Source organism: Diabrotica undecimpunctata, chromosome 4, assembly GCF_040954645.1.
Source record: "Diabrotica undecimpunctata isolate CICGRU chromosome 4, icDiaUnde3, whole genome shotgun sequence".
Lineage (NCBI taxonomy): Eukaryota > Metazoa > Arthropoda > Insecta > Coleoptera > Chrysomelidae > Diabrotica > Diabrotica undecimpunctata.
This window is the reverse complement of record NC_092806.1, coordinates 159,703,658-159,727,178: the sequence shown is the minus strand read 5'-3', so window position 1 is coordinate 159,727,178 and position 23,521 is coordinate 159,703,658. Positions and strand designations below refer to the sequence as shown.

At 33.4% G+C, this 23,521-nt stretch overlaps 1 protein-coding gene across 1 annotated transcript; it reads left to right on the top strand.

The window, feature by feature from the left end:
- The first annotated feature begins 77 nt into the window (after positions 1 to 77).
- On the top strand, positions 78 to 16,276 carry Mat89Ba (nucleolar protein 6 Mat89Ba). The gene is made up of 3 exons (XM_072530792.1): positions 78 to 2,048; positions 6,334 to 6,558; positions 6,736 to 16,276. Exons 1-3 carry the CDS (start codon positions 189 to 191, stop codon positions 8,029 to 8,031), a joined length of 3,381 nt encoding a protein of 1,126 aa, XP_072386893.1. The 5' UTR covers positions 78 to 188; the 3' UTR covers positions 8,032 to 16,276.
- The last annotated feature ends 7,245 nt before the right edge of the window (positions 16,277 to 23,521 follow it).

The following is a 23,521-nucleotide window of genomic DNA, read 5'->3' as shown; positions in this document are numbered from 1 at the left end:
CTTAAACGTTTTCAAACAAAACATGACAACAGTGTTGTGGTCTCAATAATGACATTTGACACATAATTGATTTATGATTCACGTGTGTTTTATTTTCATAACCTCAAAATACTTTTGTGTGAATGTGAATTTTAAAATTTTATTTACCTGACCATGCTGTGACCTGACTATCTTAAATAGTTATCATAATGAAAAATATGGACATAATAAACGATATAAATGAAGATTGGGATTCGGAGTCGGAAGATGAAGCAGAAATTGCAAATCCTGTTCAGGAATCCAAAGAATCTAAAAGAAAGTATGAAGACATTCCAGCAACTGCTGTTTCCCCACCCAAGAAAAAACATAAAAACGAATTGTATAAACCACCGACAGTCGAAGAATTAAACAATTTAAGGGAAGTAGAAAATCTGTACAATAATAATTTATTTAGGCTTCAAATCACAGAACTGTTAAATGAAATTAAAATAAAGACTAAAAGAAAGACTAAGTTGGCACAGTGGTTAACATTATTTAATAACACTTTGGAATCGTTCCCCATTAAGAAATTGCAATTATCTGAACTAGAGAGGTTGGGAAAACAGAGAAAGAAATTAAGTGCTTTTTTAAAAAGGATTACTGCTCATAAAAGAATATTTGAAACTGACCAGGATATTAGCTTATCATTTGACAAACCAGAAAGTGTACAGTATTTTGGTTTATATGAAAATAATTGTTTACCAGGCCCCAATTTATCATTAAATATAAATTTAGTGATGCCCCAAAGTGCTTTTTTAACAAAAGACTATTTAAACAATCGTTATTTGGTAAAGAGGTGGTATTATTTATTGTACATAGCAGAATACTTGAAACAGAAGAGCTTAGTCGTTAATACAGAGATTGTGTACGATGAAAACAATCATATGTGTCCAATAATAAAGTTACAGCCTAAGGATTGTGATAAGACAGATGTTTTTGTGTACATTTCACCGCAAAATGAAACATTTAAGTGTCCCAGGTTTCTAACAGAACAAAACAATGTTAAAGTGGATTTGTTTGAATGTAACATCAATCTAGATACATTAAAAAACTCTCCAACTATTCTTTACAACAGTTTACTAGCTCATGATGTAACTCTTTATGATAATAATGAATTTGTTAAAGAAGTTTTAAAAGATCATGAACATGTTCAAGATGGAATTAAGTTATTATGTGTTTGGGTAAATCAGAGAGAACTTAACATTGGTTTTGGGGCTTTCACAGAGAGATTGGTGCTGTGTTTGGTAGCTTATTTAGTGCACAAGAAGAAAATTACAAAGTTTATGAGTTCATATCAAGTAGTGAGGTACTTTTGGAACTATTTAAGTACTACAGATCTTTTAACGGAAAATATAAGTATTACAGAAGTATCTTCTGAGATTTTAACAAACTTTAGACAACATTTTGATGTAGTATTCTTAGATAAAACCGGATGTTACAATTTAACGTCGTTTTTAACTAAAGATATGTACAAAAAGGTGAAATTAGAAAGCCAGGTTGCTATTAAACATCTGGATGAAAATAGAATTATGTCATTTAGAGAATTGTTCCTCACAAAGTATCCATTTCAACATCAATATGATCTAGTTATTGACCTTTCCAGTTCCCTTAGTGTTCAAAATAAATTTGAATTTTCTGATGAAGAAAAATCAACACATATTGGTTATGAAAATGTCCTTATATTTAATCATATCACAAATATGCTCAATAGAGCTTTAAACAAAAGAATCTGCAACATTGTACCAAGAATTGAACTATGTGGTACTGATATCAAGAGTTTCCTCCTTGGAATCAACCTAAATCCTAATGAAGCTTTCAATTTTATAGACAAAGGACCGGCTTTAGAGAAGTTTGAAGAAGCAGCTGAGTTTAGAAACTTCTGGGGACACCTTGCAACAGATAGAAGGTTTAGAGATGGGTCTATAAATGTAGCAGTGTATTTTAGAACAAATACTATTAGAGCAAAAAGAAATATAATCAAAAAGATCATCAGCTTTGTTTTAGAAGAAAAACTGCAGTTGCAGTTTAAGGTAAGTACTTTTAATATGTACTGAGGTATTGTTTGCAAATCAGTAGTAATAATTTGGCATTTGTGAAACATGAAATACAACAGGTTTACTTTTAAAATGAATTTATTTATTTATTTAATACACGGGATAACCTCAATAACAGTTTAAATTACAATATACAATCACAGTTATGATTCAAAATTTGAAATTACTTATAATATAAAATCAATATTAAAAAGTTTAAAAAAAAATGAGACTAAAAATCTTACATACTAAAAAAAAACAAACAAAATATAACAAGAACAAAATTCAACAATCCCAATATACATATCACAAAGCAAGAAATCTTTTTAACTGAGTTAAAGTTATATTGAAAATATCAAAATCACGAACATTGAATAGCCCCATGTATCTATCCAATGGGTTGTGAATACCATAGGTTGTTCTGTGGAAAGGAATATTGAAAACATTGTGGTAATGTAGAGCTTGATGGGGAACATTAAAGTTAATCTGATATCTGATGATGATAATCTGTTAAACCAAATATATGTTTTGTAATATGTGGTGATTTTAATGTAGATACCAGACATATGACTAACGACCATGTTAATCTACTCAATGTTTTACTGAATTTTAATATTAATTTTAATCTTGTCAATTGGCCAACTAGGGTCACGGATACCAGCGTTACAACGTTAGATAATGTATTGGTAAATTTCTCGAACTCCGGTTTGTCATGTGTACTTGACAACACTGTATCAGATCAAAGAACGGTTTTAGTGGAACTTGACTTTGAAACGGAATTGTCATACTTTATACAAAAAAGACAATTTGGTGAGGAATCAATAAATCACTTTATCGTTTACCTCATTAACGAAAACTGGAATAGTGTTTATGGAATTTTAGACACTAATCTAGCATTTCAAGCTTTTATAAATATCTTTTTGTATCATTTTAATAATAGCTTTCCATTAACAAGGACAAAAATCAAAACAACTTAAAATAAATGGATTAATAGTGAAGTTCGAAAGTCTAGTTTTGAATTAAGAAATTTACACGCTTTATCAAGGGCAGTACCAATTCTTAGAGATTTTTATCAACAACAAAGGAAAAAACATAGAAAACTTTTGACCAAAACAAGAAAAGATTATTACCAGAAAATCATTACTTCGTCTGATAATCCCAATAAAATCACGTGGAAGATTGTCAATGATTTTTCAAAAAGTGCTAATAACAATGCTAATACTTTTTTAATGTATGATGACAATAATATAATAACAGATCCTCAAGAGGTAGCATGCACTTTTAACACATTTTTTAAAAATGCATCCATTGATATCGTGTCGAAAATTCCAGGTAATACAGTAGACAAAGACAGTCAGTCAATTATTATAGATCATGAAAATTTCTTTCAATTGTACCCATTTACTGGGCAGGAACTGATCGAACTCTTGCAAAGTAAACTTAAAAACAAATCCTCTAGTGGTTTTGACGAGATACCTGCATTTTTGGTGAAAAAAGTTTTACCTTTTATAATCAATCCTTTAACTTATCTCACCAATTTGTCTTTTTGCAATGGGGATTTTCCTAATTACTTAAAGACAGGCAAAGTAGTTCCCATTTTTAAAAAAGAAGATCCAAAACTGGTCAGCAATTATAGGCCTATAACAATTCCCAGTATATTTTCAAAGGTATTTGAGTATGGATATTTAAAGAGATTAAATGGTTATCTAAAAAACAATAATATCATAACTATAAATCAACATGGATTTCAAGAAAATAAATCTACTAATATGGCAGTCAATGCATTTTATGCTCATTTAACCAGTTTGATTGATGCAGGCGAATGTCCTATTGGAATATTTTGTGATCTTAGTAGGGCATTTGACTGTGTCAACCATGAAATATTATTTAAAAAACTAAAACAGATAGGTATTACAGGAAACTCTTTACAGTGGATTATGTCATTTCTAAACAATAGACAACAATATGTGAGCCTGCAGACGAGGATCGAGGATTGTGTGACCAGTTGTAGATCTAGTCTTGTTACTACAAACATGGGTGTTCCCCAAGGATCTATAATAGGACCAATTCTCTTTGTAGTCTACATTAACGACATCGTACAAGTGAACAGAGCGGTAAATTTCACTATATATGCGGATGATACGTCCATTATTCTATCTAATGTATAATTGTATACGTAATCCTACAACATCAATGTAATGATTTTCTTTCATCTTTATATTCTTGGTTTTGCGATAACTCGTTGCATCTTAATGCAGAAAAAACGCAAGTTATACATTTCCACAATAAACAAAAATACTTGGAAAATCTTCAGCGTATTTTTAACAACACGCAAATAGCTACGGTGTCGTCAGGCAAGTTTTTGGGAATAACGATTGACGAAAGTTTGGATTGGAAGTTGCATTGTGGAGCGGTTGTTTCGAAGTTGAGTTCCATTAACTATCTAATTAGAAATTTAAAATATGTTCTGAAGGAAAATCAGCTAATTATGATTTATTATGCACTCATAGAGTCCAGGCTAAGATACGGGATATGTTTTTGGGGTATGTCTGGTTATGCAAATGGTATTTTCGTCATTCAAAAGAAAATATTGCGTTGTGTCGCTGGTGTCTCCCGACTAACTAGTTGTAGAGAATATTTTAAAAAATATAAAATTTTAACATTGGCGTGTCTATACATTTTTGAATTATGTGTTTTTATTTTTAATAACTTACATCAGTTTAAAACGAGTGGTGATATGCATAATTTTAATACTAGATATTGTAATAAACTTTATATACCATTTTCAAAAGGTAACATTAAATAAATTTAAATCGCCCAGAGTATACGGGCTACAGGTGTTTAATCATTTACCTACAGTTGTAAAGTCCACTAGTTCAATAAATGTATTTAAGAGGAATCTTAGGCAATTTTTATGTGAAAAAGTGTTTTATACAGTCTAAGAATTTTTTAGATCTTAGATATTAGCTATATTTCATTTAGCTTTTAAATTCAGTTCATGTCTTGTTTAGTCTAGTTTAGTGTTTAGTTTTTAGCAATGTATATTTATGACTAATTCTATACAAACTATGTTTGTCAGAAAGAAAAAAAAAAGAATTTAATTTAATTTAATCTGGCTTAACAGGTTTGGACAATCAATAAATCCATGTATGATCTTATATATAAATATAGTTCCTGACATGTCACGATGGTTCTTGAGTGAGGATAAAGATAATTGTTGTTTGATACAGGAATAATCATGTTTTTCAATAGTAGTGTGGACATGGAAGGCACAATATCTCAAAAATTTATGCTGGACTCTTTCTATGGTATCAATATTGTCACAGAAAGTAAGCTTCTCATCAAAAATAACACCCAAATCCCAAATAGAAGAAACATAATTCAGTGGTTGATTATTAATAGTATAACTTGTTCCAATTCTACTGACTACAAGAAAAACTTTTTTAAAACAACATTTTTTTACATTCAAATGGAGTTTGTTCTGATTGCACCAATTTTGTAGTCAGTCTAAGTCATATTGTAGCAAGGTTTGATCTTTTAAGCTATCTATAACTTTCCAAAATTTCAACTTAGACATTTGCTATTTAGGAAACAGGAAGTGATGTGGTTAACACAGATATTAAAAAGAAGTGGAGAAGTGTGGCCCCCTTGAGGAACTCCATTTGTTACTGAGATACTGTCAGACAGATGACAACCTATCTTGACTCTTTGACTTCTCCCAGATATAGAGTTTTTAATACATTCAACAAACCTGACATGAAAGCCTACATTAATTAATTTACCCAAAAGTATTTGGTGATCTACATGATCAAATACTTTGGAAAAATCTGTGTATATTGCATCTACATGTTTACAGTCTTCCATATGAGATACTGTATCACATTGATAGCAAACCAAGTTTGTTGCAGTGGATTTTTTGCTATGAAAACCATGTTGTGATTGAGATATTAAGCCTTTACATAACCAAGAATGTTGCTTTGCTATAAGACAGTCAAAGAGCTTAGGGATTGCAGATTGTATACATATGCTATGATAATTTTCAATATTGTCTTTCTGACCATTTTTAAATATAGGAACAATATAACTTTCTTTCCATGAAGAAGGAAACATAGAGATTTCCAGAGATCTATTAAACAATATAACAAATGGCATTAAAAGGGTACAGACACACTTTTAATAAAAAATTAGGCACTCCATCTGCACCAGCAGTAAGCTTATTGGGTAGCTCATTTACCAAATTTACCAAATTGTATGTTCCTCAGTAGTTCTTTATATATTTCAGATTTTCTATGACAAATTCGAAGATGTAATGTTATTCAAACGTTTAGTACCGAATTACCCAAGCGGTACTAACGAAGAGACGTGTTTGAAAATTATTCACGCATCAGATGCATTGAGTAAGATGTTGCGGGAGTTACAGTTGTCGTTGAAGATCACCGGAGTGCAAGGAGCATCTGATGTCTTCGCTTATGCTCAACCTTTTCCACCGATACCAGCAAATTTTCAGGTATAAATCTTTATTAGATTTTTTTTGTAGTTATACAAATTCTTACGACATTCAAACTTCAAGAGAATTGAGTGCATTGATTCTTCAACAATATTGTCAACCACACTTTTTACTTTTGCTAGCATTGTACGCATATCATTGATTTTGTAATTGTGATATAATTTTTTTTTATTTCAGGCGGATTCTAGCATAGCCTTAACTGTTCGTGACAATATAGTCTTTAACATAGACCAAAAATTTAAGAAAATGCCGCGATACGTTCAAACAGTTGATTGTGTGTTACAGCTCGAACTCAGTTCAAAATGGCCTAATGATCTTCAAGCTCTTCGTCACATTAAAACGTCGTTCTACTTAGAAATCGCAAAGCTACTGAAAGATAATCATGGACTTCTGACACATCCAACTCCTGGATATTTAGACGTATTTTACCAAGGTATAGTCTTCCGGTACAGGCTGTTTGTGTCTAAAGAAGTAGGTCTAGTGAAGAAAATACATAGTGAGGGTGGTTTAACTAGTTATAAAGATTCCTTGGAAAGTTACAACATGGAAATGTCCTTAAGTTTGGTACCGAAGATAATTGGTGGCCTTAGAGGTATACAATCTTCATATCCGAGTTATGGACCTGGTACTGCTCTAATCAAGCGATGGTTAAGAGCTCATCTTCTGGACGAGTTCCATATTTCAGATCTGGTTATCAATCTTCTAGCTGCTTCACTGTACCTGAACGAAAACTCTCCTAATCCAGTTACTCCACAGAAATCGTTTTTGAGGTTCCTCAAGTTTCTATCTGAAACAGACTTTACCTTATATTTAGTAATAGTCAACTTTAACGAAGATCTATCCAAAGACGACATAGCTACGATCGAATCTGAAGTTACTAATAACAGGAACAGCTTTCCAAACCTCTGCATCGTAACACCGTATGACCATTTCAGTACTATAACCAAGAATGCTCCATCTAAGCAAATTTTAAACCGAATTAAGTTACTAGCTACAGAAAGCTTGAAGTTTATCGATCAGATCATCGTAGGACAGAACAACGTTGGTATAAAGGAACTTTTTATACCTAACTTTCAAGGATTTAACGTCCTAATATACATAAAACGTTTGTTTAATTCCAGAAGACACGAACAAATCGCTCTCTCTGCCGTCCAAAATAGAACTGTAGTAGAAAAATACGCACCCAACAACTACGATCGAATACCGATCGTGAACTTCGACCCCGTCGCAGACTATTTGAAAACTCTCAGAGATAATTACGGAAAATACGCTTTATTCTTTCACGACAGCTATGGAGGCAATGTAATAGGAGTTTTGTGGCATCCGAGAGTGTTTGAAACGTGTGAATTTAAGGTAAATAAAATTAACGGAGGTAAATTAGAGGACGATAAAGTTGTTTTTAACTTTGACGCCGTAATCGAGGACTTTTTCGTGTTGGGGCGAAGTTTGGTGAAAGATATCGAGAAGAAGTAGAGACTACTCTACGTCTTTAGAGGTTTTGTCGTTCAAATACTCGATATAATCACTCTCATTTCTGCAACTGCATTCACAAGCTACATAGCTAGAGCATAAAAACAAGCTCTGGTATACATGGATATATGATCGTTCAAACTAATTTGTTTGCAGTGATTATTACTCCACTTTTCACGGGACTTTGGAATAATCCAGGCAAGAAAAGGCAATTTTCTTCGAATTTTTACTTATCATTAAAAAGGTAAGTATAGTTGAGTCCATAGTTCTTTATCCGTGCGTCATTATTTAAAGCATAAGAAATAAGTCGGAAATATACTCCACGCAACAGTAAGTAACAGAAAGTGACGACTGCTCGGATCACGGGTTATATTATAAAATTTGATGTTATCAAGTAAATAGAATGTAAAATGTTAGTTTTGCTTTAAAATTTTGGTGCAGTATTACAGCTACATTTTTTTTAACATTTAATGAACTTTTAATTAGATTACAAGAGACTTGCAGGAGAATGTCCAGTGACAATAACCTATTACATCATAATTTTAGTAACAAAATTATTTGTGACTCTAATATAATGTTTATAATAAATAAATTTTTTTTTAAAAGGTAAAAGAAATAATAAATTAGACTTACTTACAATGAATTTAATTTAACTATCCAGACGACCGGTTTCGCTTTCTACAATATGCAAAGCATCTTCAGGTCTCGGTACAAAGTTAAATAAATGCTGAAATAATAAACCCATATTAGGGTGTTGTCTAATAAAGATAAACAAAGATAGATGATATAAATTATATAAATTAGAGTAATTATGCCAATATTACATGTCTGTGGTTTTTCAAAATGAATAAAATGTTTAAACAGACAAGGTAAGACCCACAAATTGGTAAAATAGTCTATTAAACTGTAATATTAATAAATGAACAAATAAATAAAACATTACTTACATGCCGGTACTCTATTAATTGATGGTTGAAAGAACATGGTTCAAACTATATAAGATAAGTGAGAGAGAGATAGACTGTGAGTAAGTCTAATTTATTATTTCTTTTACCTTTTCAAATGGACTCACACAAGCAACACATTCATGATTTTTAAAAAACTTTTTTTTTTAATTTAAAAGTTTAAAATATTGTTGGTAGATCGCTTGGAGTAAGACGCTTTAGCCTTCTGTTTGTCTGGGGCCTCAAAAGGTTATTTTGAATCCCACCGCTGTCAGCACGAGTGCCACCTTCCCACTAGTCCTCGCTGGCCCGTTTGTTCGGTTTTTTTATGAGCCCGTATTCTCAATTTTCAGTCGTAGTACCAAGGTCGAGTTATTGTTTTTTTTGCTGACTGAGTCCCCGTGTTATTTTTTAGCGGAGGTCTATGTTTTTAAACGTGATTTTTTTTCTTTTAAGCAACCGTGGTGACCTGATATTTGAGACTCGTGTAATACATTTAAACTGGGTCGAGTTTTCAATCTTTGTTTAATGTAAAAATATATACATTAACTATGTTACTTACTAGCTATGAATTTATTTGTTCTTTAATCAATTTGGAATATGTAATAATTACTTAAATAATTATTACTCTTTTCTAGGCTAATTACCCCTTAATTTCTCCTTCTTTATTTCCTTGCTATGTTTACATTACACTAGCCTGTTGGGGTGGTTTTGCAGTCGCCTGTCATATTTTTGGGAGTAACTGGCAAATTCTTTTGACAGTTTTCATATGAAGATCGCCATTGATGAATTCATTGGACATGTACCACGGTACATTTGTGATAATGCGGAAGGTCTTCGATTGGAATCTCTCCAGTATGTCGATATTGGATCTTGACGAAGATCCCGACAGTTGGATCCCATAGCTCCATATTGGCTTTATCACTGACTTGTAACTAGGATTTTATTTTACAAATTCAGTTGTGATCTTTTTCCTATTAGCCAGTACATTTTACAGCTACATTTGAAGTAGCTTAATAGAATCTTTTAATAACATTCTCTATCTATATAAGGATTTTTACAGCTGTCGCCGCCTTCCTTCTTTTAGCCAACGTCTCCGGTCCTTTCTGTTCTGCCATTCTCCATCTCTAAGGTCTCGTCTTTCCATGGCCTCGTCCACTTCATCCCTACATGATCTTCGGGGTCTACCTCTTTTCCTCCTCCCCATTGGGCTCCAATCCGAAATCTTTGCTATCCACCTTGTATGATCTGTTCTTCTCACATGTCTATACCAAATTAAACGTTTTTCTTCGATGTAGCTGAGTATGTCTTGTTCTATTGCCATTCTTCGTTTTATCTCCTCATTTCTGATGCGATCCATTTTTGTCACTCTGCAGCTTCTTCTCATGAACTCCATTTCAGTTGCTGTGATTTTGGACCTGTTGCGTTTATTTATTAGCCAATTCTCTGCTCCATAGGTCATTATACTGCGTACCAAGGTGTTATAAATTCTCTTCTTTGTATTTCTGGTAATCTGTCTATCCCACAGTAGCCCGTTCATTTGTTTAATACATGTTCTTGTCTGTGCTAATCTGCTGGTTATCTCTTGCTCGGTGGTTCCATTTTTTGAGAGTATGAATCCTAAATATTTGAATTTGTCAGTGCCGTTAATTTCCCTATTATCGTCCATTTCCAAGTTTCTCACTGGTTCTTGCTCTGTTGTTAAATATTCGGTCTTTTCTAGATTTATTTCGTTCCGGATTGGTATTCCCATCCCTTCACATTTCCTTTTCCATGGTTTTAATAACATTAGTGATGAATAAATTAATAAACAATTTATAAAAAAAATATAATTAAATATACAATAATATTTACAGTGTGTTGATGTAATAGGTCATAGTAAAATTATTTAAAGAATGAAACATAATTTAGCTCAAATAATATTGTTGCAAGATTTTAAACGTATGTTTTTCGCTTCTCATATTTCATTTTCATCACCTTCAGAATCTGAACTGTTATCTCTACGTTAATTATTATAGGTTCAATATTAATATTACACATATTTTCTTCTCTATTGAACCACTCATCAATTGATTTGTTAGTATGTTCTACACACTTTGCCCAGGCGACACCGGTACACTTTTGAATTGTTCTTCCACATACTTAAAACATGTTGCATCTTTATATCCATCTCTGAAAATATACATTTTATAGTAAGTCTTGAAATCTGCCCATAATTCAATAGAATTAAAATCTGGGTGATACGGTGGCATCTAAGCACTTCGTATACATGTTCACGTATCAATTCATCTACAATATACCAGTAGACTCCCGTAAGTTCGGTCATCTCGGCACCGGACCCTAGGTCGAACTTAAAAGTGGCCGAACTAACCGATGGTTATCTAAAAAATACTTATTTATTGTTTGTATTCTTCTTCTCATTGCGCCGTCTCCTGTCGAAGATTGGCGATCCAAATGGCAATTGTAGTTTTGGAAACTGCTGCGCGAAAGATCTCTGCGGATGAGCGGTCGAACCATCTCCTCAGGTCTTTCAGCCACGAGTTCTGGCGTCTTCCTATTGATCTTTTGCCCTGTACTTTTCCTTCCAGTATAACTTGAAGTAATTCATATCTCAACACATGACCCAAGTATTGCATTTTCCTCTCTTTGATTATTCTTAGTAATTCTTTTTGTTTACACATGCGACGAAGTACCTCAACATTAGTAACTCTTTGTACCCATGGAATCCTCAACATTCGTCTGTATATATACATCTCAAAGGCATCTATTCTTTTTTCTATTTCAGAATCCATTGTCCAACTTTCACAGCGTTACAGTAAGACAGAAAAAACGTAACATCTGATCATTCGGATTCTAAGCTTCAGACTAAGGTCTGATCTTGTAAAAAATGTTTTCATGCTCATGAATGTTTTCCTTGCTTGTTCGATTCTTGATAGGATTTCTTTTTTTGGATTACACATTGTTTGTATGGATCTAGCAAAAACAAAACATTTGTACATTAAGTAGAAGACAAGACAGAGAAATATTCTGACATATATTTAACATATAATATGATAAGATAGACCGTTACAAAAATACTATAAAACAATACTTACAGAAACTCTAGTCCTAATAAAATTTAAAAATATTATTGCACATTGATGGTTTGGGTTCTTAAATACTTAAAAAAAGTCGGTAGTTTTTTTCTGAATTTTCTTTTCTAATGATTTTTGATGTGCAATGTCACGCCACTTTTTAATAATCATTACATCGATGGCAGTTGCTTCTTTTTGCTGTTCGTCGTAGGTAGCTGCCAGTTGCAAAGCTGCTTTGCCTTCAGCGTGGCTCCTTTTATTTTCTTTATCTACCTCTTCACAATAACACACTCGGCGATTTCGTCGTTGTTCAAAACCTCGTTGTGTAGCTCCTTTTCAAAGTTGATCCACTAAAAAACATTTTCAACAATGGAACCACAGTTCGGTAGTTGCTGAAGGTCGTGTAATAGAGCTGCATTGTCATCAGGTTAGTTAACAAGAATGTTGTTTCGTTCATCTGCTGATGTGTTTGCTTGGTCAATCTTATCTTCTATATTTGGCCAAAGTTTTTTCCAAGACTTTGTAACGAAATTATTTTGCCTACCTCAGGGTAAGAATATGGGGGTAGAAAATTGGGGACTGAAACTATGGGGGCGAAGATAGGGCAAGCAAAATAAACGCTACTATGCGAACGGCACTCAGGGGGTTGTTGGAGAGCTGGGGTCGTGGATAAGTGAATGGCAAGGGGTTGAGATTGGGGTAGCTACCAAAATATGAAACAAAGGGGTTACTTACATAAATCTCCTGGACAAATGGGCAAAAAAAGACAGGAAGAAATACCTCTAGCTATTTAAAAGGGACGCCGCTTCGAGAAAACTTCCTGCTGGAGGAAAGAAAGTTTCTTCCTTCCTAAAAGGTAAACATACAAAAAGGTTAGGAGATTTTCTAAAATAAAAACAAAAATGGATCAGAGAAACTAATCAAAACGTTTATTTTTGTCTCTTACAAATAGTTATCAAACATAAAAATGGCACAAAAAATATACTATATAAATAGTTGCCAAATACAGAATAAAAAAGAAACTTACATGTGTCCGTCTACAAATGGATTGGAGATACTACAAAACTTACAAATGTTATCGCACAGAGATTAACCTTTTTTTAAACAAACAAAACAAATGAATATCGAAAAGAACAAAGCTAGCTGTCATATGTTAACATTACATTAAAAAAAAACAATTAAAATGACAGCTGTTAAACCATAAAATTTACAATTTATTATTTATTACAAATCCTTTTAATTTTTAATGAAAGCAATTATTAATAATTATCAAAAAAATTGTCTGTCTTTAAAAATTAAAATGTTAATTGTTACCTGGATTCACAGTTTAGCACTTAACTTTCAAAAAAAACTTGTTAACATCTATGGGACTGGAGCTGCAAAGGACATAACTCTCAACTTGAATAAAAATAAACCATTTCCATACGTAAGCAGGAACGATTGGAACAGAAACTTGATGGAGGAAATCAAGCTGTCGACGGGGACATTCTATATAAACACTTTCCAAATTTCATCAGTGCCGGTGTACTGCACAAATCTTATGGGTGGTTACTCTGATCTAAATTGCCACATTGCATAGAGTATCATCACCTTAACCGGTCTTAAGATATTACACAAAAAAAATTGAATCGACTCGCGATTCAAAATCTCTTCTGTCTGCTTTGCTTGGGGCTTAAATGTCGACTCCTCGATGCCTTACATTTTACAAATTTCAACGCAAAATAAATTTCCCTTTACGTCTCACAGCTAGTTTTTGCCTACAAACTTAAAGCAAACAATCTACCCTTTTTTGACCTCGTTCTTAGCAACGAACCGACAAAAAACTTCTTGAGTATTTACTTTTAAATTGGTTAACTGGAAATTTTTTACCTCACAATACATACAGAGAATAGGGGAATATTAATGTAAACAAAGACAAAAAAATATTCTCAGTTAAATACGTCTTAGAAAAACCGTATACCTGACTTGCAATATTATATTAGGGGACTCAAAACAACTTTTAAATATTCCAGTTTATTGCGTTTTAAAATTCATTTGTAAACAGAAAAACGAAAATATTCCACCAAATATAAAACGCTACAACTTTACAAACGTCGACGGTAGTATTTCGTCGTATGCCTTGGCGGACATGTACACAATACCCTTCATATTAATTGACTTCAGCACTTTTAAGAGGTCTAAGTTGTCATTAGCCTCCAATTTTGAAAGAACTTCAGAAAGCAGTTTTCGGCGATACTTTCTCTTGAAGCTCTCAATGACCCCTTGGTCCATTGGCTGTTGAAGACTGGTTACATTGGGTGGAAGGAATATTAGTTTAATTTCTTTTTCATCATCACACTGAAGACCTTTCTCTTGAGTAGGCGCGTTGTCAAGCAATAGAAGTGCTATGATGGGCAGATTTAATTTTGTCAAATGGTTTTTCACTTTCGGAACAAATTCGCACACACACCATTCGCTGAACAAATATGTGTCCATCCATGCTGATTTCTGTGACCGGTAATACATTGGTAGAGTTTCCATGTTTATGTTCTTAAACGATCTCGGTTTTGCTGCTGCTGCGGTGCCATTGACAAATAGGGGTATCTTGTGGGTCCCCGAGGCATTTGAACACAAGACGACCGTTATCCTCTCATTGCTGACTTTAAATCCTGCCGCAGATGTTTCTTGTGGGGTGGCAAAGGTTTTTCTGGGCAGAAGTCTCAAATTTAACACAGTTTCTTCGATGCTGTAGATTTGCTCCGGACTCCGGACAAGTTTTGGTCACCAGTGATTTTTAAAATTTTGCAGAAAAATTTTTGGCCCCTGTTGGGTCTGCTGACAGCTTCTCGCCACAAACTCCAATAAAATTGACCCCGTATCTCTTTTTCCATCGATCCCTTTCTAGCCGAGAACGCCTCTTCTGGATGAAGCATTAAGTGCAAGATCATAGCCTTCTCTTTTATGATTGGTCCACTTAACGGGGTTCCTCGTCTTCGTTCTTGAACGAACCACAACCACAGAGCATTTTCCACAATTCGTGTTTTGCTTTTCTCAATTGTCAACGCTTTTGTAGAACTTTTTCAGTTTCAATCTGTGTACAAAAGCCTTCGATAGTTTTTCTATTGCGCCGCCAGTGGTTGATTATACTTTTGCCCAAGTTTAAATCTCTGCATATACTTTGCACGGATTCTCCTTTGTCCAATCTTTCCAGAGCTGTAGTCTCTGTTCCATTGACTTGTACTTACGTTTACGCGTTTCACTCATTTTAAAGCAGTTTATTATTGTCTATATAAACAGTAAAAATCGCAAGTGAAAAAAGAATCGCTGATTGTAGGCCTACCGTAAAGATGAACGCTTTACCTGCTCGCGTTTGACTGGCGCTCGCCAAGTGTGTGACTAATGCTCAGAGAGCCGGCCGAACTAAGCGGAGACCGAAGTAACCGAGGCCGAACTTACGGGAGTCTACTGTATTATATATTTTCTTGTCGATTCATCTTGGCCAATTGTAACAATTCTGGTTTTAACTGATGTTTATCAAAATTAACATTGTTTATTCGTGATTTCACTATGGTAAACTGCGTTGTCCATGACAATCAAAGATGAGTGTTCTAAATTAGAAAGTAATTGTGTACTTGTCCATTTAGTAAATACATATTATACTACTCATTTTACCGTGATAATCTGCAGTTAAGGATTAAGAACAAAATAACAAACTGGCGTCTGAAATAAAACCTTTTGCTGAACCGGCATGAACCACAATAAATCTGTTTCCATCATAACCACCTGGTTTACGTACACCTCTGCTGTTGTCACCCTGCCACGACATCATTCTATTTCCCCCAGAAAAAATAAACGTTTCGTCTAAAAATACATCTTCTCGTGGATATGAACTATTTCTGTTTTTCATGTATTTACGAAACAGCAAAAAAATCCAACAAACTGACAGTAACAAGTAAACAAACCAGAAACGTCACAAATTTTACTTAAAATCGGAAAACGTCCTCAAGCTTATTTTTTGTACCTATCTCTTCTAGATGTACTGACTCTACATCGTTCATAAAAATAACGTGTGTATTTACTTAATAACAGTTGGTAGCTGGTTTGTGTTTAGTTTCATTCGTGGAAGACAATAATGCATGGTGCTAGATAAAAAGTATGTGTTTTATCTCGCCAGGTGTTAATGACGCACGGGTAAAGAACCATGGACTCGACTGTATTGACCGGCCACAGCTGGCAAAATGTCAGTAATTTTTTTAAAAAAATTTGTATTAAAAAATATTCTTTTTTCACTTTTTTTATACATAGGGATGGTTCAACTTTTTTTTATGTCATACGGTTAAACACCATAAGGCCCAACTTTTATCGCAGCCAATTAATTTTATAAATTTTATTGTATTTTCGACTTATAACTCGTATAATAATTCTTAATAATTAAAAAGTCACACCGGAATTCTCTGCAGGAAAGATGTAGGTTTTTTTCTACATATATTTTATCTATATATTATATAGGTATATTTTAACTAAAAAACTTTCAAGATAATTGAAATATTCCAAATTCTCAACATGGTCGTTTTTTACTTGTTTGACACAGTTATATGCATTATTTCTTTTAAGGTTCATTGAACATGATCCAATTTCGACGTTGACATTTTCACACACAGTTTTCATCACTATTTTTTGTGCGCACGCGTCAGTATCAGACTTTTTCGTACCCTTTTTTTGTAATCATGTTAGCTGGGAATACATAATTAAGATAAAAAATGCTAAGAAAATATAGTTATTGAAAATTGAAAAAAGAGATACGAAAATAAAGAAAAAAGTACCTTCAAACACGACCCCTACTTGCTGCGCTTGCGCTTGTCACATGCTGAATAGGCCTGTCGCCTATTGTTTTCTGTGAATGAAGGGAATTGTTCATCGAGAAGATTTCAACTCGATGGAATTATTAACCCGTAACTGCTACCGACAAAAAGTTATCTCGCAGCTGCTATTGACGGGTCACTGTGACCCAGTTTTAAAATTCTGAAATAAAGAAAAAACATTAGCTAATACATTTATTTTAAGTCATAAACACTTTTTTATATAACGGTAAACTAATTTAATGTAAAATAAATTCCTATTTACAATTTGGGCATATTTTTAGAGCACATTGTAAACATATAGGTAATTTGCACACAAAACAGTATGTATTTGTTTTCCGGTCTTTTTTTCCGGGACAAATTGCGCATCTCTTCCTTTTAGATATATTCTGTATTGGCAATGGTGCAGGTGTGTCATCTATATCTACTCCAAGGATATTCGCTGCGAGACATCGAAGTTTCCGGGGTACATTTACGTTGTAAAGTCTTTTCTTCATATGTGGCGTGTACAGTGCAATGCAATGCAAATATAGTTCTTTTAAAAAATTGTAACGGGATATTTCTTTTCCTCGGGAAAACTGATATATTATTCGGCTGTTTACACCAGACACATTTAAAATACAGTGAAAAATTGCCATAGGCCATCGACGGGTCCTTCGAGAAGTGGAATATGTTGCACATTTTTCGTCCAAAGCATCTACACCTGCTTTGGTTTGGTTATAAAACATAATTATTTCGGGTTTCCCAGTGCTCTGATCAACAGTACTGTCGTGATGCATTGATGATATTAAAACAACAGATTTTCCCTTTTTTGGGACATATGATACCAGAGTATTGTCTGATGTAAATCCGAACTCTGAAGAACTAGCAGGTCTCTTTCTGTCGGCCATAAATTCTGGAGGAATCATTCTTTTATTTTTCTTCACTGTACCTACATATGTAATTCCTCGTTTTCTTAACTCGTTGGTTAATTCCATTGATGTGTACCAGTTATCTCCAGTGACATTACGGTTGGAATTTTCAATACATTTTATCATTCGAAGAACAACCTCAGTTGGATGTGAAAATAGCGATTTTTTTTTCTGTTGGAGAATTTTTCCTGTATAGACCTCCGCGTTATACATGTAGTGTGTTTGGGAATCGGCTAAGATCTGCACTTTTATACCATATTTCGCAGGTTTATTAGGTATGTACATTCTAAATGCACACCTTCCCCTGAATGGTACCAGCATTTCATCTACTGTTACGTGAGGACCTGGAACATAGTTCTGTTGGGAGTTTTTTACAAAAGTTTCAAATAGGTTGGATATAGCTGCCAATTTATTAGTTTTCACTCTTTCAGACCTTGTAAGATGATTGTCGAATCTTAAACAGCTTAGCAAAAATAAGAATCGTGCAAGTGACATCGAACATCTAAACAAATCTCTCCCTATACCATCTGTTGCCCATAATGATTTTAAATCTTCATGGTTAGACTTAAATATACCTTGCATAAATAAAAGTCCAATAAAAGCTTCTATCTCAATTTTATCTGTTCTTTCAATGAAAGTTGGGGCAAATTTTGAGAGAGAGTTTTTACGTCGTTTGAATGTAGCGTAATTTGAGGATACTAAGTCAATTCTTGTGTTGGTATGTTCAACAATAATTTCCAACATGTCATCAGTTATTAATAATTTCCAAGCTTCTTTAGGACACAGTGGTGGATTCTGACGGGTAGAACCTTTCAGTCCTGGTAAAACTCTTATAATGTTATGAGATTTTACTTTGGACCTTTTTGGCGATTGTTTTGCCCATTTTGTAGAATCTTTTCCATACCAAGCTAATTTTGAAATGCTCAAAGTAGCTGTTTTGTTACTTGAAGCGTTATTCGTGGCATCATCTCTGTCTAAGGTGTTTTCATGCAATAGTTCCACCTCAAATTCACTATCAGAGTCGTGTTCACTGTAAATTTCATTGTCTATTTCATCGCTGTCACTTTCACCTGAATAGTTAAATAATTTGTGTGCAGCTTGCTCCTTATTTTCTACTTCTTGGAGAGTATCTGTCGTTTCATCGGCATCTTCCAAATCTTTCCAAAACTCTTCACTGTTTAGAATGTCTTCCATCTCAGACAAAGTTAAATGCTTACTTGAAGAAGCCATTTTATCTAAAACAAAAAATGTGTATTAAGCAAATGATATAAATATTTAAATTATTCAAGCCGTTAACATAATTAAAACTATTGATGGGTCACGCTGACCCTGTCGGTAGCAGTTACGGGTTTTAAATGATAAAAATGTAAGGTTATTATAGACCTGGTCATTATTACATATTATCATTATTATTGATGAAAAATTGTAAGCAAAAAAAAATGTTGAATTATAATGAAAAATTTGTAGTACCTATTTAACTTTAAATACTATTTATAAATAAATTTAATATTTAATTTTATAATATATATATTTAATTTTCATTTCAAATTTAGTTGAAATTTATTTTTTACAAATCAGTGTTTAAGTCACAGTAGCTACTGTTGGGGAAATATCAATGTCATATTATTTTGAATTTCTTTTTTTTAATGAACCTAGACTGTAAATTATTTATACTTGTTAGAAATATTATAGAAACAATCGTTTTAAATAAATATGGTAAAAATATTGTTGTTTTTTCATTAAATTACATCAAATAACCTTAAACTCAACAAGGGATCAGGTCCAGATATAACAACAGCAGAATGCTCAAGGCCATAGCAGAATATTCTTATCATCATCATCATCATTCTGCCTTTACAACCCTGTGTGGGTCCTAGCCTCCTCAAGAGTTTCTCTCCATCGCCTTTCTCCGCCAAGCACGCATTCCCATATTTCTCATGTCTTCATCGAATTTATCAAGGAACCTTGTTCTGGGTCTTCCTCTTCTTTTCTGACCAATGGGTCTATCGAGAAACGTTTTTCTAGCTGGGTCATTTTGTTCCATCCGCATTACACTCCCTACCACCTCAGACGTCCTATCTTAATATGTTTTACGTAGTGTTGCCCAAATGCAAGAACAAGACGAGACTTAGATAGTCTTGGTCTTGGTCTTGCGCCAATACACCTGGTCTTGGTCTTGGTATTGCACTCCCGGTCTTGGTCTTGGTCTTGCAGCAAGAGTCTTGCAAGTCTTGCAGTTACCCATTAGCCTATTGCTATTTATTAAACGTTACTAGGGAAGTTTGAAGCCACGATCTAAGCGATCCGTGACTATGCTCTAACTAACCCAGCTATCAACCATGCCCCATGAAAGTCAATCAAACATGGTTAAAACACAAAAAAACCAAATTAATGACATAAACTTGACTGTATTTTAAAGAACATTTTCTGTCTAGAAAGGTATTGATGGACCTCCACCATATATGAAATGGAAATCTTAAAAAAGATTGGTACGTGGCAAAAATCCAAATACAGGTATCAAGGGCACATATTCTTTAGGTGATAAGATAACAAACTATAATCCACTTATTAAAGCAACATAAATGTTATTAACAATCTTAGCTCTACTTCTATATATAAAACTAACTTGAAAAAATAAAGAATAGGTAAGAAAGCAATGATAATCAAAAGAAGTTATTTTAAATTAAGGAGATATCTACTTAATAAATACATTAATTTACCAAAATAAAGTAGTAGGGATATTTTTTTAGGAACCAGAATTTTGGTTTTTCAGGAAGAAATATTTGTAATTCTTTTTTGTGTAAAGATATTAGATGCTTCCTTAAACCTGAAGTGTTTCTGTTTTTCATTTTCATTTTAACCTTTCTATGTAGGCACAATTCAAACAAAGCAATTTGGGATGCATAAATTATTTCGAAAAACTCATTTTTCGGTCTTTTAGGTCTTTTATATCTATAATTCCAACGCTCACTACTCCGACTATTTTAAAACTATTTGAATCTTTGTCCCCCATGTCAAATTGTAAACTAACTTGTCAAATGAAGTTTAGTGATATCGAAAAAGTACCTACTACTATAAATGTCCGTTACTATTCAATACCCTAAGTATCTAATAACAAACCGAGAATTATAATATTATCGTTACTTCGTTATTCTAATATTTCGGTATTTTGTTTACACAGTAAGCTACATTATCTGTTATTAATAAACTTTTGAATATTATCGCGCTCTTTCAGCAAATTTGGTTTAACCGAATGATCTCATCGCACACTCAGCAGAAACAATGTTTAGTTTTAGGCCGATAAGATTTGTTTATTTAGATTCCTCCTAACTAAATTATAATGGGAAAAAAATTGAATTATTAAGTGGGTGTCCGTAATAATAAGTGTTATATTTTTTATAGCCAAGGTGACATATTTTTAAAAAATTTCGATACGATATTACTGTCGACGTATCAATGCAAGATTATTTTATGATAAGAGGGCGGCTATAAATCTGGACAATTAATTTCAGAGCGTAGAAGTCGTCTGCTGGAAAAGAATGTACAAAATATTTTATTTTTACATATGATCTCTGAGCACGTGTCAAATGTGTTGTTTTTAATGAATATTTTGATTGATGATTTTGATGTATGTTTATGATATTGTTCGTAATGCGCATAAGTCCAGTTTTTTAAATTTTTATTACATAATTTTTTGTGTCTCATAGAGTATTTAAGCATATACCCGAACTACAATACTCGCTAAAACGACACTCCGTCCTAACTGCAAGACGCAAGAGTCTCGCAGGCTTAGTCTTGTTCTTGCGTAAATCTTGCACGGTCAGTCTTGGTCTTGGTCTTGGTCTTGCTAAAATTAGGCGGTCTTGGTCTTGGTCTTGCGAAAACGCAAGAACAAGACCAAGACTGCAAGACCAAGACCGAATTTGGGCAACACTAGTTTTACGATATAAGGTTCCTGGTATATTCCATAAAGTTCGAAGTTGTATCGTCTTCTCCACACTCCATTGTCATTCACTACTCCATAGATTCGCCTTAGTACTTTTCTTTCGAAACATCTTAACATGTTTTCATTATTTTTTGTTAGAGTCCAGGTCTCTAAACCATATGTTAGGACTGGGCGTATTATTGTTTTGTAGAGTTTTATTTTTATATTTCTCGATATAATTGTGGATTTAAGGAGGAGATTAAGCCCAAAATAGCATCTGTTGGCCGTGCAAAGTCTGCAGTTTATCTTAGTGTAAAGGAGCGCTCCCAGGTATACAAAGTGGTCGTAGTATTTTTGGTTGCGTGCTTTATTTTATATTGTTCATTTTGTTGGTGTTTATTATTAAAACCATTTTTGTAGCTGATTCTTTTAATGCTACATATGCGCCATGTCTCCCTGGCGCAGCCCGTTATTTGTTTTAAAAGGTTCAGACAGTTCCTCCTGAATTCGTACTCTACATTCAACTTTTTCAAGAGTTAGTTTTGTTAAATTTACCAACTGATTTGGTATTCCTAGCTCTTTCATTGCTCTGAACATTTCTCTTTTATTCACAGAGTCGTAGACTACTTTGTAGTCTATAAATATGTGATGAGTATCAATGCCATATTCCAGTGGTTTTTCCAAAATTTGTTTCAGGGTTTCAATCTGATGAATTGTCGATTTACCACCTCTGAAACCAGCCTGGTATTTTCCTACTATCCGTTCTGCATATTGTGCCATACGGTGACATATTACTGTGGAAAATATTTTATGCGCCACATTTAGAAGCGTAATTCCTCTGTGGTTAGAGCGTTCAAAGATATCTTCTTTTTTGTGTATGGTACAAAATATTCCAATATTCTAATATTTGCGAAGCGATCTCTATGTCCATAATTCTTTTATAAGCTGCTGTAATGCCATTATTGTATCATGGCCACCTTCTTTATATAGTTCAGCTAGGAGTTTTTATCTATTCCGCGTGATTTGTTACTGGCTAATTTTTTAACTGCATCTTTAACAAGAATCGTTGGTGGTTCCTCTTCCCTCTCGTCTGTTTCCCTTACCTTATCTCTTTCGTTTTCCAGGTATTCTTCTTCTTTCTCTATATTAAGTGCCTGGTTAAAGTATTCCACCCATCTACTCAATACATCTTTCCTTGTTGTTAATAGGTCGCCATTCTGACTTCTGCATTGTCTTGTGGTTGCCTTGAATTCTTTTCTGTTGATGTTAACTTTCTTATAGAATGTTCTAAATATTTCGAAAAATCGAATGAATTCAATATCCCTCCTTATACATTTGCTTTATAGATTATCACAAGACGTTCGACAAAGGGAAATTGCATCACTTATTGCGGATAATAAAGAAGTATTGAATTAAATTAAAGAGGTTTGCAACAGTAAGTTTATTTCAGCTATTAATAAGGTGTGGTAGAAAGTTTTGTGTTGTAAGTTTCCGACAATGATTCTGTGAACCTTAATGGCTGTTATTCACATTTATGTCAATACCTAAAAAATTAATGAATCATTTAATACCTCCTCTTGTCTGAGTGATATTAAATTCATAGATAAATTATTGGAGAGAAGTCTGTAAAAACGAAATATTAAATTATGATCCTTTTTATATCTACGCCCTGTACAATTTTGATTATAAATATTTAATCTACAACAGTAATTATGAATAAATGCCAATTATTGTGATGTCACTTTTATCGCTACAGCTACCGATATAACTTACGTAGAGCGTCGTGTTTTTAATTTTTGCG